At 49.6% G+C, this 14,742-nt stretch overlaps 5 protein-coding genes across 5 annotated transcripts; 3 read left to right on the forward strand and 2 right to left on the reverse strand.

Moving 5' to 3' along the window:
• Nucleotides 1-158: 158 nt before the first annotated feature.
• BGZ61DRAFT_494549 (pisatin demethylase) lies at nt 159-1,908 on the forward strand (the record flags this gene model as incomplete). The annotated part of the gene is made up of 4 exons (XM_046250774.1): nt 159-464; nt 527-898; nt 956-1,738; nt 1,804-1,908. 4 exons carry the CDS (start codon nt 159-161, stop codon nt 1,906-1,908), a joined length of 1,566 nt encoding a protein of 521 aa, XP_046103864.1.
• A 305-nt stretch (nt 1,909-2,213) lies between these two features.
• On the reverse strand, nt 2,214-3,714 carry BGZ61DRAFT_353282 (uncharacterized protein; the record flags this gene model as incomplete). The annotated part of the gene is made up of 2 exons (XM_046240503.1): nt 2,214-3,044; nt 3,100-3,714. The coding sequence occupies 2 exons, from the start codon at nt 3,712-3,714 to the stop codon at nt 2,214-2,216; spliced, it is 1,446 nt and encodes a 481-aa protein (XP_046103865.1).
• Nucleotides 3,715-5,325: 1,611 nt separating this feature from the next.
• BGZ61DRAFT_353582 (ESV-1-84) lies at nt 5,326-7,343 on the reverse strand (the record flags this gene model as incomplete). Its single annotated transcript, XM_046240537.1, has 4 exons — nt 5,326-5,534; nt 5,586-6,078; nt 6,138-6,311; nt 6,360-7,343. The coding sequence occupies 4 exons, from the start codon at nt 7,341-7,343 to the stop codon at nt 5,326-5,328; spliced, it is 1,860 nt and encodes a 619-aa protein (XP_046103866.1).
• Nucleotides 7,344-9,090: 1,747 nt separating this feature from the next.
• On the forward strand, nt 9,091-10,445 carry BGZ61DRAFT_353777 (uncharacterized protein; the record flags this gene model as incomplete). The annotated part of the gene is made up of 2 exons (XM_046240552.1): nt 9,091-9,615; nt 9,666-10,445. The coding sequence occupies 2 exons, from the start codon at nt 9,091-9,093 to the stop codon at nt 10,443-10,445; spliced, it is 1,305 nt and encodes a 434-aa protein (XP_046103867.1).
• A 1,082-nt stretch (nt 10,446-11,527) lies between these two features.
• Nucleotides 11,528-14,712, forward strand: BGZ61DRAFT_453250 (uncharacterized protein). The gene is made up of 6 exons (XM_046246055.1): nt 11,528-12,152; nt 12,208-12,827; nt 12,887-13,311; nt 13,366-13,472; nt 13,532-13,703; nt 13,756-14,712. The coding sequence occupies exons 1-6, from the start codon at nt 11,746-11,748 to the stop codon at nt 14,680-14,682; spliced, it is 2,658 nt and encodes an 885-aa protein (XP_046103868.1). The 5' UTR covers nt 11,528-11,745; the 3' UTR covers nt 14,683-14,712.
• Nucleotides 14,713-14,742: the final 30 nt, after the last annotated feature.

Raw genomic sequence — 14,742 nt, forward strand, 5'->3', positions numbered from 1 at the left:
CCCCGCATCCGGGGTAATTTCCGTGGCCGGTAGTTCCTTTGGACGAATAGTAAGATTGGTAATTGAATCATAATTGATTTTAACTGATTTTCGTCCCCGGCAACTACCCTGCACGAATTTGACCATCTACACCACATAGCAATCAGCTTGTCTCAGCCATGATCGTCAACCAGGTCCTCCCTCAGTCCATCGGCGGAATCCTTCTTTGGGTTCTCGCATTTATTGTGATTAAGGCTCTAATTAATAGATTCGGTGGAGGACTGAATGCAATTCCCGGCCCTCGGTTCGCAGGATTTAGCGACCTGTGGAGGCTTCTTGTTGTCTGGGGACGACGGCCCGAGCTAGCGCACATCGAGCTCCACGAGAAGTATGGGAATATCGTGAGACTTGGGCCGCGGACAGTCTCTGTCGGCGATCCCGAAGCCATTAAAATTATCTATGGCTTGAATTCAGGCTTTGTCAAGGTATGACCGGTGTCATTTCAGCTGCGTAGGTAAGCTTGCCCTGCTAATGAGTCGCTTTAAAGTCCGATTTCTACCCTGTTCAGCAGACGACCGCCAATGGCACTCCTCTCCAGAGCATGTTCAATACAACCGACAACAAATTTCACGCCAAGCTCCGGAGAGCTGTGTCGAACGCATATGCAATGAGCACCCTTGTCAACTTCGAGCCTCTTGTCGATTCCACCTCGGTCGAGTTTCTCAAGCAACTGAAAGAACGATACGCCAATCGGTCCGGCGATTCCGGCATATGTGATCTTGGGCAGTGGCTGCAATTTTACGCGTTTGACGTCATTGGAGAGTTGACTTACTCCAAAAGACTGGGGTTTGTGGACCGCGGCATCGACGTAGACAACATCATCGGAAATTTAGAGTGGTTGTTGAATTATGTTGCTGTGGTGAGTCGATGCACCATGATAATCTTTCTGAGATTCGAGATAACTGACGTTCTCTAGGTCGGCCAACTGCCCTTTTTGGACCGCTTGCTAATTAAGAATCCTTTAAAATTATGGCTCAAGCTTGGAAACACGACATCCCCGGTGGTTACCTTCGCGAGGAAGCAGATGTCTACTCGTGATTTCGCCAAGGAAAAGACCGCAGATGATTCCTCAACCAAGGGGCCTGTGAGAAAGGACTTTTTGTCTCGATTCCACGAAGCGCACATCAAAGATCCCGCTTTCATCAGCGAAGATCGCGTGCTTGCCCTCACGGTGGCCAACATGTTCGCTGGCTCCGATACAACTGCTATTACACTGCGCGCCATTTTCTACTATTTACTCAAGGACCCTCCCAAGATGGAAAAGTTGACTGCTGAGCTTGTCGAACAGAACAACGCTGGAAGATTCACCAGAGACGACGCGCTTGTCAGATGGGATGAAGTACGAGACTTGCCCTATCTGGGCGCCGTGATAAACGAGGCTCTGCGGTGTCATCCGGCCGCCGGGCTTACGCTTGAAAGAGTTGTTCCACCGCAGGGCATCACCGTTGCAGGACATCATTTACCCGGTGGCACCATCGCTGGGTGCTCAGCGTGGGTGATTCATCGCGACGAGAGTATTTTTGGGTCAGATGCCAGCGAGTTTCGACCTGAAAGATGGATTGACGCGACCGCAGAACAGCAAGCCAGGATGAAAAACGCCTTGTTTTCATTCGGTGCAGGGTCAAGAACATGCATCGGAAAGAATATCTCCTTACTAGAGATGTACAAATTGGTCCCCGCCATCATCCGAACATTTGAGGTAAGCGACCGCAGCGGAGAATCTGGCGATTCTATCTACCAGCGCTAATCACCTAACCATCTTAGATTGAGCTCATTAACCCGAAATCATCTTGGAATTTGCATAACGCTTGGTTTGTAAAGCAAAGCGGTTTTATGGTGCGGCTTACAGAGAGAGAGACCATCCTGTAAATAATTGAATACGGCCGACGTGACCCAGGCAGTAAGGCATTCTATAACATCATGGGCCCGAATAAGATGGAAAATCAAGAAAAAGGTGTAACGGATGTCACCATAGAGGTATTAATTGGCGGCTTCCCACCCAGCTTTGTGCGCCGACAAGCAATAACCGTCTAATGTTTGACATGAAGCATCCCCAAGCCCAGGGACGACTTGGATTAGTCGAAATTTATCCCCCAGCTTCCCCTGGTACATAGATCTCCCCCTCGCCGTCACTCGCCTATTACATACATGAATGTGAAGACTATGCCAACCCTCTACCCTCTAGCTTTAAGTTGCGACGCAAAGAGACTTCTAGGGGTTACTTGTGTGCCCTGGTTTATAAAAGTCCCGTTGCCTTGTTGACCAGCGTCTCCGCTGCAGCCGATACACCAATTGATCCCCAGAGGTGCGGACTCGAAAGAAGTATCCCCCCTGAGATTCCACCCAACTCCACCGTTTATAGACCAACCCTGGCCAGTACCCTTGGTGTCGCGGTTCACGAAATATACTGGCACTGAAGAATCCTCCACTAGAAGTCCCTGAGCCCATCTCTGGTGTGGGTAGATCGATTGGAGCCCTGACTGCGTGACATGGCGGAGGACAGCATTAGGCCCTGGCGTTAGCGAGCCCGTCATGACGGAGAATGCTTCGGCTGTCTTGAGCCCGTATTGTCCACAATCTTTTACAAGAATCTGGGAGCCTTTGATCCAGATGTCGGAAGGGATTGCCACTCCAGTGGTATCTGCGTCCCGGAACATGGCTACATCTTGAACCGTTATCCGGCTAGCGTCGTATTGAATGTCAACGAACTGGTTGAAACCACTCAGCACCAGATTACGTGCCCAGCTGTCCACTGTCCACGGTGCGAAACTGATTGCAGCGCCATTGCAAGCTGGCTTGCTAAGAGGGCTTCCTGAACAGGAAGATTTGAGATAGATAGAAAGCTGATCGATCCCAATTTCTGAGTTGAGGACTGGCGCTTTGTATGCTAAAATCTCTGGCTGCATGTAGGCTGCGTCCAGACTGTCCGTAAGAGGAACTAGTAGGTTGATCTGGGTGCCCTCAACAGAAGAGATAGTGTTGGGTTGCCGGACCAGTTTGCCAACCTGCGTGCACTAATTAGCTCAGGCAACATGGATTAGAAGGCTGTGAGGCACATACCTGTAGCCAAGTTTGATTGACACCATTTCGAACCAAATCACTCATTCCGTTGTACCGGACCCAATCCGCCGTCACTGCTCTCTGCACATAGACTGACTGACCAGGACTGAAGCCCGCAGTGTCGCTAACATTTAGCACCGTTGTACCTATTGGGACATAGGAGTCGGTTATGTTGGCCCGCACCAGCACTTTGGCAGGACTCCCACCAGTTCCCAGCGTAATTAACGGGGAAACTGGTTGCTGAGTGGAGATGAGCCTGGTCTGTCCTGGGCCGGCCCCTCGGAGCGTCACACCACTGGGTATTGACAGTCCAGAGGAGATTGTAAAGTTGCCTTTTTCCAGGGCAACTATACCACCCCCTGCAGATGCAGTCTGGTTGAGGGCCTCTTGAATTCGCTGGGTCTGGTCGCCGTTGGTGGGAGCAAGCGTAAGCCTCGGTGTCTTCTTGACTGCGGGAAGCGATTGGTTTGACGCATGATAGCCGCTGAAGCTAAAGTCGGGCAATAGATCTCCTTTGAGTGTGGTGATCTTGTGCCATTTGATGGTGGGGCCTGAGGCATTTCGCCGCAGCGTGGGGCCCAAGATAATGCCAAGGCAGAGTAAGGTGAGGAACATAACGACGAGAACTCTGACGTAGAGGGGTTTTTCTTGAAGTAACATAGTGATAGAGTTGCGAAATGCGCGTACACGGTACCAAGAGAATGTGATGGTGGATCGAGGACGAGGAGATATCTGGTCGCGATACGGCTGGAAACACGCAGAAATATCCTGGAAAGTGCAAGAAGAGGAAACAAAACGTGCCTTTCTCCTCTTTTGTGCAGTCAGCTAAGCAGTCTGGACTGACATGGTGGCGGAAAATACGAATGGGGAGCCAGGCAGTAATCTTTTTGGCCGCCACAGGACGGGTTCATAAAAGTTCACTAGCTCACACTATGAACTCTCCACTTCAGATACATCACGGCTCCTTGAATATCGGACAGAAAGCCGCAATTAGAACTAGCGTCAAGACCACATATTTCGCCATGATGAATCATTCAGACCACTCACGTGCAATCCAAGGTCCGGATCCGTGGCCATCTGTGACCAGTCATATTCGCTACCTCTCGGGTACTCTTTCTGACGGATTTGGGCTGTACGCCGTGCCGTTCGTGCCGGGCCAGACATTTCTTAGCCAGCTTGCTCGCCAGAGTCTATTCTCGAGCTTGTGTGAACAGCCGGCCGGCAACAGGTTCTATCCATAACTTGTCCAGTTCTCCGGGTCGAAGATGGCATGGCTCAAAATTTGGCGCGTCTAGATCAACTCTATCATGCCTGAATTAGTCTTTCCGTCGCCGACCTTGCGATGTTGGTAACGGTTCTGGATAGTGTTGCCGGTGAAGTTCAAATGCAGAAACTAGCATTCCCCGGCAGAAAGCGCCAAGAGCTTTGGCCGGTAGTTCTTGGTGAAGGAATGGGAAAACCACAAACGGTCTAACACTAGCCTCGGAGGCGTTCCCATCTCGGCTAGTTTGATGTCTCTGGCATGCTGTCAGTTGCTAGCGTGGTGGAGATGGACGGCATTGAGGGATGGGAATTGGGAAATACGGCCTTGGCGGGCTAAAAGTGACTTTCACTAGAGACAGCACACGTTGGCTTGTAATGTGATATGAATTATATTGTCTTGGCAGGAGAGTGGAAGACAATCGGGACGTCTAGAACAAACTGAGTTTGCCAAGAGAAATGCGGCGATTCCAGGAAACTTTTGGTGGGTTGATGGCCATAATGGGAAATCGGAAAGCTCCGAGAGGACGATTAATTACACTGTGAATATGTGCGTACTAAAAACTCATCACTCCCGATTGAGTTAGAGTTAGTCCGCCGCCGTTTATACGGCTGGATTAATCTGGAAGAAAAAAGAAGAAAAAAGAAGCAATCTGAGTTTTTGAATTAAAACCTACCCGACAGTGTAGTACAGACTTTCAAGTGCCACTAGGTTGAGCTCCTTTCGCAAAAGCTCATTGATCTTAGACGCTGTCTAGATCTGCTCGAGACTTGTCATAGGATCCCTTTCGCCGATTCTGAAACCCCAGAAAAGATGGTCGTTCTAGGGTAGGTGTCAACTAGTAATCTAACATAGGTAGCTCTTACTTACCGCGTTGCACTGAAGAACCACGGATGGCAACGAACTCTTAAGGATATTGCTTGAATAACAGCTCAGTACTTTTTTCAGTTCACTTTATGTCTAAATCAACAATCACCATCTATGTCTATACCCGAACCGGCCCTTTGCCTGGGTCCTTTGCGTTTCCCGTCGTCCTCGGAGTCTTCTGTCATAGATGGACCGCATTGTCCTTTCTCTGCTTCCGAGAGACCTCCAATTTCTGTATCACTCCCTTCAGTGGAAGAAGTGGCAGCTGGGGCCGCCGTGGATGCCGTCACTCCTGACATGCCCCACGCTGTAAATGTTAGCACCTTGTGCGAATACAGTTTCCAGGAGCACGACTTACCCTGGCTTCCTAGGTTTGTCGCAACCTTTGTGAAGATAATCAATGACATTACTGGTGAGATCAGCTTGTTGATTGAAAATCCTATGGCAAGCTTGTGTGCTCGCTTTCTCAATTCAGGGTCGAGGATAACTGAACAGAAGAACCAAAAGCTTGGCAGCTGGCCAATTATGAGCATCGGAATCAACTGTATGATGGTGACATGCGCCGAAGTAAGTCCCCATAAGAAAAGTGCTGTGTTGAGAACTCGGTAATAGACCATGCTGAGCCGTATGACTTCGATGCTAGAGGCAATGCGAGTTATGGGAAGCATATTCTCTCCAGCTGTATAGAAGTAGTTGTTGAAGTAGGCATTCGACCCCCACCTTCGACGCTGGCTGAGGTAGTGTTGGACTGATTGAGGTGCGACGGTTTCGCTGACAGAATCAGGTACGAATAGAGTGCGTAAGTGCTTCCCCTGAGAGAGCATAGAATAGGTGAGCCGTCTATCAGTTCCCTAGAGTAGCTTGTCAGCGCCACTTGACCGGTTTCACTTGTGCGGTGTTCCTATCTTACCAGATACTGCACTTGATGTGACAGAACGAGATATTCGGTGACTGGCTCCGCATATTTCTGTATGGCTCCTGCCATCTCTTTCCGCACTGCAATCATCGTGATACAGCCTGGAAGACAGGTGACTTTTCCCACGATGCCTTCCGCTCGCCTTCGAACATACTGTCCGTAGGTGTACTATTTTAAGTAAGCATGGTGCCCGGGGATGGGAGAGAGATTACGGACCTGAAATTGCTGATAAAGATTCCAAAATGACCATTCATATCCAGGTTCCAACTCCACAAGAACCAAGCCACAGGCTGCAATGGCGTTCTTATCTCGTGCGAGGGCGTTGGCGAGTCTGGCTATGGCGCCCTTGTGGATGGTTGAGTCCGCATCAGTGCAGAAGACCATATCGAACCCCTTAAAGTCCGACCCTTCGGTGAGGATCGGAAGGATTTCTTGCCATATCTCCTGTCTTAGAAGCTTCGTGTAAAGTGGCGAGTTCATGCGGGGGTAGTTGAAGAGATCGTGGCAGAAAATAAGGGAGTCTTTTTTACCGGCATTCTTCAGCTTTTCGATGACGATGACAGGCACATCTTCCATGAAACCAGCCGTAATGCGAAGAATGCCTCTCTTGAATTTCAGACTGATATACGGGCGTTCAAACTCGCGCACCACCCTCGTCATATGTGATCGGATGTCTCTTGGGTTTCCGTCAAGGACTATCACCATGACTTGGCGGTGGGGCTCGACACCGTTATCTCGGAGAGAGTAGACTGTTTTCACAATCTGCTCTTCACTCTCAGAGTAGGCGGGTATGAGGGAGAGGATCCAGCGCTCAGAAACAGGCTCGAGAGGTCGGAATAGATGGTAGATGCCCTGAGAAGCCATGCCCAGTGGGGAAATCAGAGCTGAAAGGAAGTCCTTGCTTTTGATGAATAAAACCACAACCAAGTTGAGCTTCGACTTTTTGGCAAAAATTGTAAGGACCGCCATGACGATGTTCAAAAGGAGGATCAGTGCCATGAATATGATGCGCTGATTTCGAAGATCCATATGGCTGAGTACCCGTGCTGGATTGACTGGTTCTTCGACTGTAGGGTATTGACAAGTTTCAACAGTGTCTCCATAGTTCCAAGACCGAGGAAGAACCTCCGGTACTGGCTTGGATGCGACGCCGACGTTGTCATGACCCTTCTCCAGATCCACGGGATCTGGTATCTCCATCTTGACTTGCACAGGAGTCGTACCTGATGGCTGCAGCTTAGTGTCGTCCATCGTTTTCTGCATGTCGAGTTTGACTTCCATCGTGCTTTCGCGCAGCACTTGGTTTGGCTCGTTTTGTCGAAAGTGGCCGTTCCTGCGTTGATTAGTCTCTGCCATCTGACCATTGAGGTGGGAAGCGCCACTGAAGAGGAGGACAAAGTAGAGGAAAGCAACGGCGGCAGCGCTATGTCCTAGAATGAGGCGCTGGCAGCACGCTTGTATCGTGACCCTGCATTGGTATGAACTGAGAGGTTCATGGCGGCCATGCCGAATGGAATGTAATACATTCCACAAAATACAGGTCGTTCACCATGGATGAAGACTGCAAAATGATATATCAAAAGCTCTAGACCCAGTTCGCCGGTGCTGGAAACGTGGTTGTCAGCCTTAGCGTCTGGGAAGATGAATGCAATGACAAAATCAGGCTAGCCAGTCTAGCAAGGACCGAAGAATCCCAGTCAACTCTCAGAAGTACCTCCACTTGATCTCCATAGTTCCACTGTTAACTGCACAAGGATTCATACATAAGTGATATACCGGCTGTCCTTTATTTCCCATTGGCCACCCTTTATTTTTATGGAGACGACCACTAGTTCTAGAGCGCCGCTACTGTTTTTTTATGGTAGACGCTACTCCGTTCTTGGGAGGGATAACTGAGTTTCTCACAGGACTTAACTAACTAGGTAAGTTGGTGGAGTATCTGAATGGGGTCAAGCCGCCGAGATGGAATGCGGAGAACGGCCTCAACGTTGCCATGAGTGTGGCGGGCGTTACTCGTGGGCCGAATGCGGTACAGTTAGACGCGCAGTGACAGTTGCCAACGTGGCTATAATGCGTGACTTGAGTCAGGAGACCCCAATTTGCTTTTCCATGGGAGCTTGGAAGCTAAGCGTAATCCGTTCGTGGCTGTCACCACCAACCGACCATGGCATGGTCTAGGCCTTGTGCTCTAGGCCCTAGGACCAAAGGTAAAGCACCGCTACGTGCCGGCCGCTAGACACCGGGGAACCGGGGAGTGTCCGTATGTCTCCCGCAGTACGGGACGCTAGATGGGAGCAGTCGACAACTACCGGTATGGACGCCAGCCAGCCTGTAGCCTATGCGGTTCTCGGTACTTTCTTGTCAGGCTTTGTCTAGACCATGACGCCTTGACTTTACTCAAGCCTAAAGTCTATGAACACGGTTTGGCTCTTTCTAGAACCACGTGGACTGCGGTTCCATTTGGTCTTGGGCATAGGTCGTACCAGGTCTCTGAACCCAGTTCTTGTCTTGGCATTTGCATCACACATCCATCGAATCGAACCACGTTTTCGGACGAGAGATTTCTTCTTTCTCGTGATTTCTGGGCTTTGACTAGCCTGTTGTTGCTTTTTGGAGCGAACCTTGCGTACCTCCACCTTCAGAAGTCCCAACAACTCCCGGAAATGTGGCCGAGGCCATTCTGAATGCGGCTTCTCGTCGTATGTTTCTTCACTTTATGTCGAATGCTGAAAGAGAAAATTTTCGTCTTGCGGAGGGCAATAGACAGATATAAACCGCCTCGTCCGATCAGTTCTACTCCCTGCTTCTCATCCTCATCCATTGACTACATCTTTCACCCAACACTCAACTATCACTCACCTACATCACAACTTCTATTCCTTGTCCCTCAATCACTCTCTCCAAGATGACTCGACAAATCTCTTTGCCTCTTCCTCTTGCCTTGGGCATGACTGCGGAACACCGCTCCAATGGCTTCCAACAGGCAGTCTTTCCCGATTCGCCCCCCTTGACGCCTCCTGCGGATTTGGACTTGTCCAACAAGTTTGACCTGCAGTCGAGCGTAGTCACTCGCGATTCGCGTCCTTTGGTGGCCGTGATCGGGGTCGGGTACGTGGGTACCCATCTCGTCGAAACCTTTTCCCGCGGCTTTGACACCTTGGGCTTCGATATCTCCGACAAACGCATTCAAGATGTCAAGTCAATGTTCGCCGGGAACGAGCGTGTCAGGCTATCCAGCAACACCAGCGAATTGCAAGATGCAACCCATTTCCTGATTTCTGTGCCTACGCTGCTTCGTCCCGACCGCAGCATTGACTCGTCATACTTGTGCAGCGCCCTCCAGACTGTTGCGGCGCATGCCCGGCGGGGTTCGACGGTCGTGATTGAAAGCTCAGTCGCCATTGGCATGACCAGAGAGCTTCTCGGTCCTCTTGCAAAGACCTGCGGCTTCTTCGTTGGCATGTCTCCAGAGGTATGTAGATACGCGGACAGAACATTAAGCATGAATACTGACAGAATTAGCGTGTCGATCCTGGACGTACCGAGCCACCTGCTTTCGATATCCCTAAGGTCGTGTCGGGCTTGGATGACATTGCTCCAGGCTCCCTGGATAGCATCCTGCGTCTCTACTCGACTGTTTTCCACCACGTCGTTCCGGTATCCAAGCCTGAGGTCGCTGAGATGACCAAGCTCTACGAAAACTGCCAGCGAATGATGTGCACCGCCTACGCCAACGAAATGGCTGACGCATGCGTTCCCCATGGCATTGACCCTTATGAGGTCTGCGAAGCCGCGGCTTCTAAGCCCTTTGGGTACATGCCTTACACTCCCGGTCCTGGAGTTGGCGGCCACTGCATCCCTATCAACCCTTATTATCTTCTCTCCAACAGCCACTTCCCCCTCCTAAGTGCCGCTACCGAAGCCATGTGGCGGCGTCCTGCGGAAATTGCGACCCGGGCTATCGAGACACTGGAAGCGGACGGCCTTGGCCAGTCTAAGCCTCGCGTGCTCGTTGTCGGTGTTGGTTTCAAGCCAGGCCAATCGACGCTGAGCAACTCACCTGGACTCGACATCATCAAGTCCTTGGATATGTCCGGCAAGGTAGATGTGAGCTTCGCCGACACATTGGTTACTCAGGAAGCAGTGCCGCAGGTTCTCCGCCTCGACGACGCAGGATGGAACGCTACCACGCTGGAGACATTTGACATGATTCTCATCGCAACGCGACAAGTTGGGTTTGAGTACAGTGTTCTAGAAGAGTTGCAAGGCGTCAGGGTCGAGTGGGAGTGCCGCAAATACTAGAAAGGCGTTTGCAGATGGGTTAAGGATGTTGAGTATTTCTTATGTTTTCTTATTTTACAGACTGTTACATTTTGGTCTCATTGTGAGAGGCCTGGGATAGATTCCAGACCGGCGGCTTGGAATCCGATCTGGAACGGTTCTTAGACCTCCAGATCTCGGTGCCCGAGATTGCCGGATGGTGCCCTCATCTTCATTTACAGGATCGAACCATAGCCCTTCGTTAAATAGGAAATCAAGAGCTTTAATAATTACCACCCTGATTTTATCCACGCTGTGTGAAACAGGAACGCACAATCGGTTACCGTTTGGGCTTCGTTAATACTTTTCATATAGTAAAATCCGTTTATCAGACTTTTTTTATGACACATTCTATTGACAGGTACAGCCAAACTATTTATCTTGCTTTTTTAGTATATGGCTTGAGAAAATCTCGGAGAAAATTGGCAGTCATGGCCGCTCTAATAATTATCCCAAGGCACACTGCCATACCGATTAAGTCGACTAACGAAGACAACACCACCACTAGAGGCCTCGTAGCACACAATGTCATAGCTAACTCTGGCGGGCTTGGATTCCCAGGTGTCACTGGCCCTTTTCTGTGCGCTTTGGTCGAGGCGCTTGTTCTGCGGTGGGAAGAATGTGTTCGACGTTCGCTGTCATTCTGCGGCCGATGAAGCTCAACCCAACTTTGAGCCACCGTCAGCGATCGGGAATTCGCTTGGAATAAAGTCAACGGAAGTACCATTTCCAACCCAAAACTGAGGGCGAGAGTCCTTGGCAACCACGGCAAATTCAGTCTATCGCTCACCTTATCGTACGTAAGTTTGGTAAGGAGCAGCTCGAATGACGCGATTGTAAGCTGGAACTATTAAACTTTACGATTCATTCCGTGCATCAACTTTCGGCGGTGTAGATTCGAAGCCCACATTGTGTGGCGCGGTTCTGATTGTTGGCCCCCAATGATACTTCACCAGCCTCAATCGTCAAGGATCAGTCCTAACAAGATTTTCAGCCAAGATTCATTAAGTAGCTGATCGAGATTGTGGCTGAGGGGCCCGGTTTGCCTATTCTGTCACAGCCTCGTCGGGTTCAACAAGTGCAAATCAGGCCGCAGTCTGCCTTGTCAGAAAACTGAGGCTTTTTCACGCTCCCCGCCCTTCCTCTTCTTCGCCCTGTTTTTCATCTCTCCATCCCAGACTGTAACGAGATAGTCGGTAAACTGCTCATCGATCATCATCAGGAAACCTCATGAGTTCTGATCAGTCACCCCTCTGGCAGGTTTCAAGATCCACCCGGAGCCATGGAAGCCATCGGTGTGGGCGCGAATGTTCTGGCATTCGTCCTTCTCGGGCTAAAGAGCGCAAAATTCATCCATGAGACTCTGTCGGCAGTCAAGGATGGCCCAGAGATTGTCCAGCGGGTTGCACGAGACATCTTACAGCTGCACTGGATCTTGGAACGGGTGCATCAATCTCGAGCTGCTGCGGATGATGAATCTCTGCTATTTCATGCTCAGCAATGCGTAGATGATCTAGGCAGCTTGGCAGAAATCGTGCAGAGACTTCAACTAGCGACAAACGAGAGGTTGACAGGCAGGTTTTGGAAGCGGATCAAGACAGTCTTGAGCGAAAAAGACTTGGCCAGAATCAGCACTCAGGTGACTCAGAAGGCTTCCTTGCTGGATTTTCGAATCAATCTGCTATCCAGGTTTGCCTACCTATTATATCGAATACTCACTGTCCCTCTTCTAACGACGAATTAGCGATGCAACTTTTGAGATCAAGGATGGACAGGATCAACTCATGCAAACAACTCAAGCACTCGACTCGTCCATCCAAAACCAATTCAACTCATTGACAGAACGCTTTGTTCAAATGGAAGATGCATTGTCAAGTAAATTAGCTGACAGAAAACCCCATCTGCCGGTTGGCCCGCCTGAGCACACACAAGCCGCAGAACCGATATCGGTGAAAGACATCGGCGACATGCTGCAACAAATCCGCGACCACATCGTCGCATCTCCTACACAGAGTATTTCAGGACCTGTGACTGGCCAAGGTACCACTGATGGGCTGTTAAATAGCCAAGTTGAACCCCCACGGGTCGACCAGCAAATGATGAACAGCTTGGATCGTCTTTGCCGCCTCATCGATGAAAAGCGACGAACGATTGATGCATACTCAGAAGATGACGAGTTAGCAGAATCCATCATGGAAGATCTTCAACAGATAGTGAATTCCCTTCAGCAACATGGAGCGCCGGTTGAACGCTCGGAAGATGGCTTGCTTGAAACCAAGGAATTAGAGCTAGTGTCTTTTCGTAATGGCCTCCGTCGATTTGCGAGGGGATTTGGGGGTGGCATACTTGAAATCAATGGCCGAAGTATTTATCTCCAGGACTTAGCCTCAACAAGAGCCTCGTTAACCCTTAATGTTCCACAGATAACGGAAAAGCAAAATATTCACCTGGTACAAGAATCCAACAGTCTAGAACATTGGATCACACAGACATTGGCGTCGGGAAGCTCAGTTTTCTGATCCACAAGCGCAAGCGGTCTATTCAGGAGAATCTTGAAAATAGCCGGAAGATTCAGAAGAGAGGCGGAACAGATTATTCAATGTCATTGACCTTTTTACCAAAAAAGTCGAGTTATCAGCCTATGATTGTGGCCTCTTCATTTCAGCATCAAACAGCCGATGAAGGCATCTTGACCTTCTCAACTCTCATGGTAAACCGAGTCCTGCCTGCAGGATCATTGGTATTCAAACTAGCAAGAGAAGGAAACCTTCAGGAGCTTCAAGAGATGTTCAGGAACCGAGAAGCATCTCCAAGAGACCACGATGAGCACGGTGCTTCATTACTTCATGTAAGTCACTCAATGTCTTCGTCAACGAGACACTAACTTCTGATTGAATGCAAGTATTCAACAACACAACCTGAAGTATGTAAATTCTTAATTGCTTGTGGTCTAGACCCAGACCACGTTGCAAATACTGCTGGGGTCGAAGGTGGCCAGGGGTATTTCGTGTACGCCTAACGCTCTTGGACGTGAGAATGATTGAACGAGAAAGCTGACCAAAGGCAAGATCTCTGCTACAGTTTGAATTAAATGATGATGAAATGGATGGTGAGGAACTTGTGCGAGTAAATCAGTGTCGCAAACTGCTTCTTGAGGCCGGCGGTGACCCAACTCTCAACCTCACAAACGAGGGAGAGAGTGTGAGCTATCTCGGAAACTCGATTGCCACGGGTACTTGTGTCCGCAATTTCTCGTCCAAATCTACATTAACACGAACTGATAAAATTACAGGAATCATTGCGAATTGCCTGGAATTCCGAGCTGACTGGGCATATTGCAAATGCCACCAGCTACAAAATCAATGGTCAGTCGGCGTTTCTAGCACACTGCAGGAATCTTGCGTGTACTATGACTACTGAGAGCATCAAGTTATTCCTGGCACTAGGTGCAGATATCCGTGATCGCGACGAAAATGGGTTTACATGTCTGCATATGTGTTTCCTAGAAAGATCGTACCTTAAGGATCCACATGAAGAGTTCAATGCTGTTAAGTTCCTCGTGGAAAGTGGAGCCGACCCGTCTTCAAGGACATATCTCGGTGCTTCAGTTAGCGACTTTGCTTACTGCCGAACAAAAGAAAAAGGGAGCTATGATGGTGACCTTTGGGATGCAGTTCTACAAAGCTGTAGTTTCGACATTTCGCAATTCCGTTCGCATAGCCATCGAAGATATGCAAAGTACACAATGCAATATAGTCGAGAAGATTTCGAAGCGCTTTGGGAGGGGAGAGAAAGCGAATGTCCATACTGGGATGATGAACCTTGGCCGCCACTGGAGCCTGGAGAGATCGACTATGGCTATGGGGGTTGCTCCGAGGATGACTCAGAGAGGATGGATTGCGAAGGCGATGAAAGTGACAGCCAAGTCGAGATATCAAGTGATGGACTCCGGGAATGGGAGGGTACTATGGAGTTAGGTGGTCGTACGTTGTGTGATCAGTGCTGGAAGAAGTGTCACGGCCTGGAGAATGTCGAAGAAGATACAAGTGGAGACTCAGAATCTGAAAGTGATGGGCAGGAATCACCAAGAATGGAGTCTCATTGCGAGGAGCAGTTGAATCAAGGAGACATTACGTATCAGCAAGCCGATGCTCGGGGAGAAATGCCGCATTTCTCACCGCTCTCGGACATGGAACTGGACAATCCATGGATTGATTAATGATTTACATATGACGCGATATCAATTGGATTTATGTTGACGGGTTCACTATCATAAACA

This window comes from Ilyonectria robusta, assembly GCF_021365365.1.
Source record: "Ilyonectria robusta strain PMI_751 chromosome Unknown BGZ61scaffold_11, whole genome shotgun sequence".
Lineage (NCBI taxonomy): Eukaryota > Fungi > Ascomycota > Sordariomycetes > Hypocreales > Nectriaceae > Ilyonectria > Ilyonectria robusta.

Bases quoted from the DNA above. Each gene is read 5' to 3' on its own strand.
- BGZ61DRAFT_453250 (XM_046246055.1), top strand. From the start codon at position 11,746: ATGGAAGCCATCGGTGTGGGCGCGAATGTTCTGGCATTCGTCCTTCTC. The intron at 12,153-12,207 runs GTTTGCCTACCT...ACGACGAATTAG, and splicing joins CGAATCAATCTGCTATCCAG to CGATGCAACTTTTGAGATCA. The intron at 13,704-13,755 runs GTCCGCAATTTC...ATAAAATTACAG, and splicing joins CGATTGCCACGGGTACTTGT to GAATCATTGCGAATTGCCTG.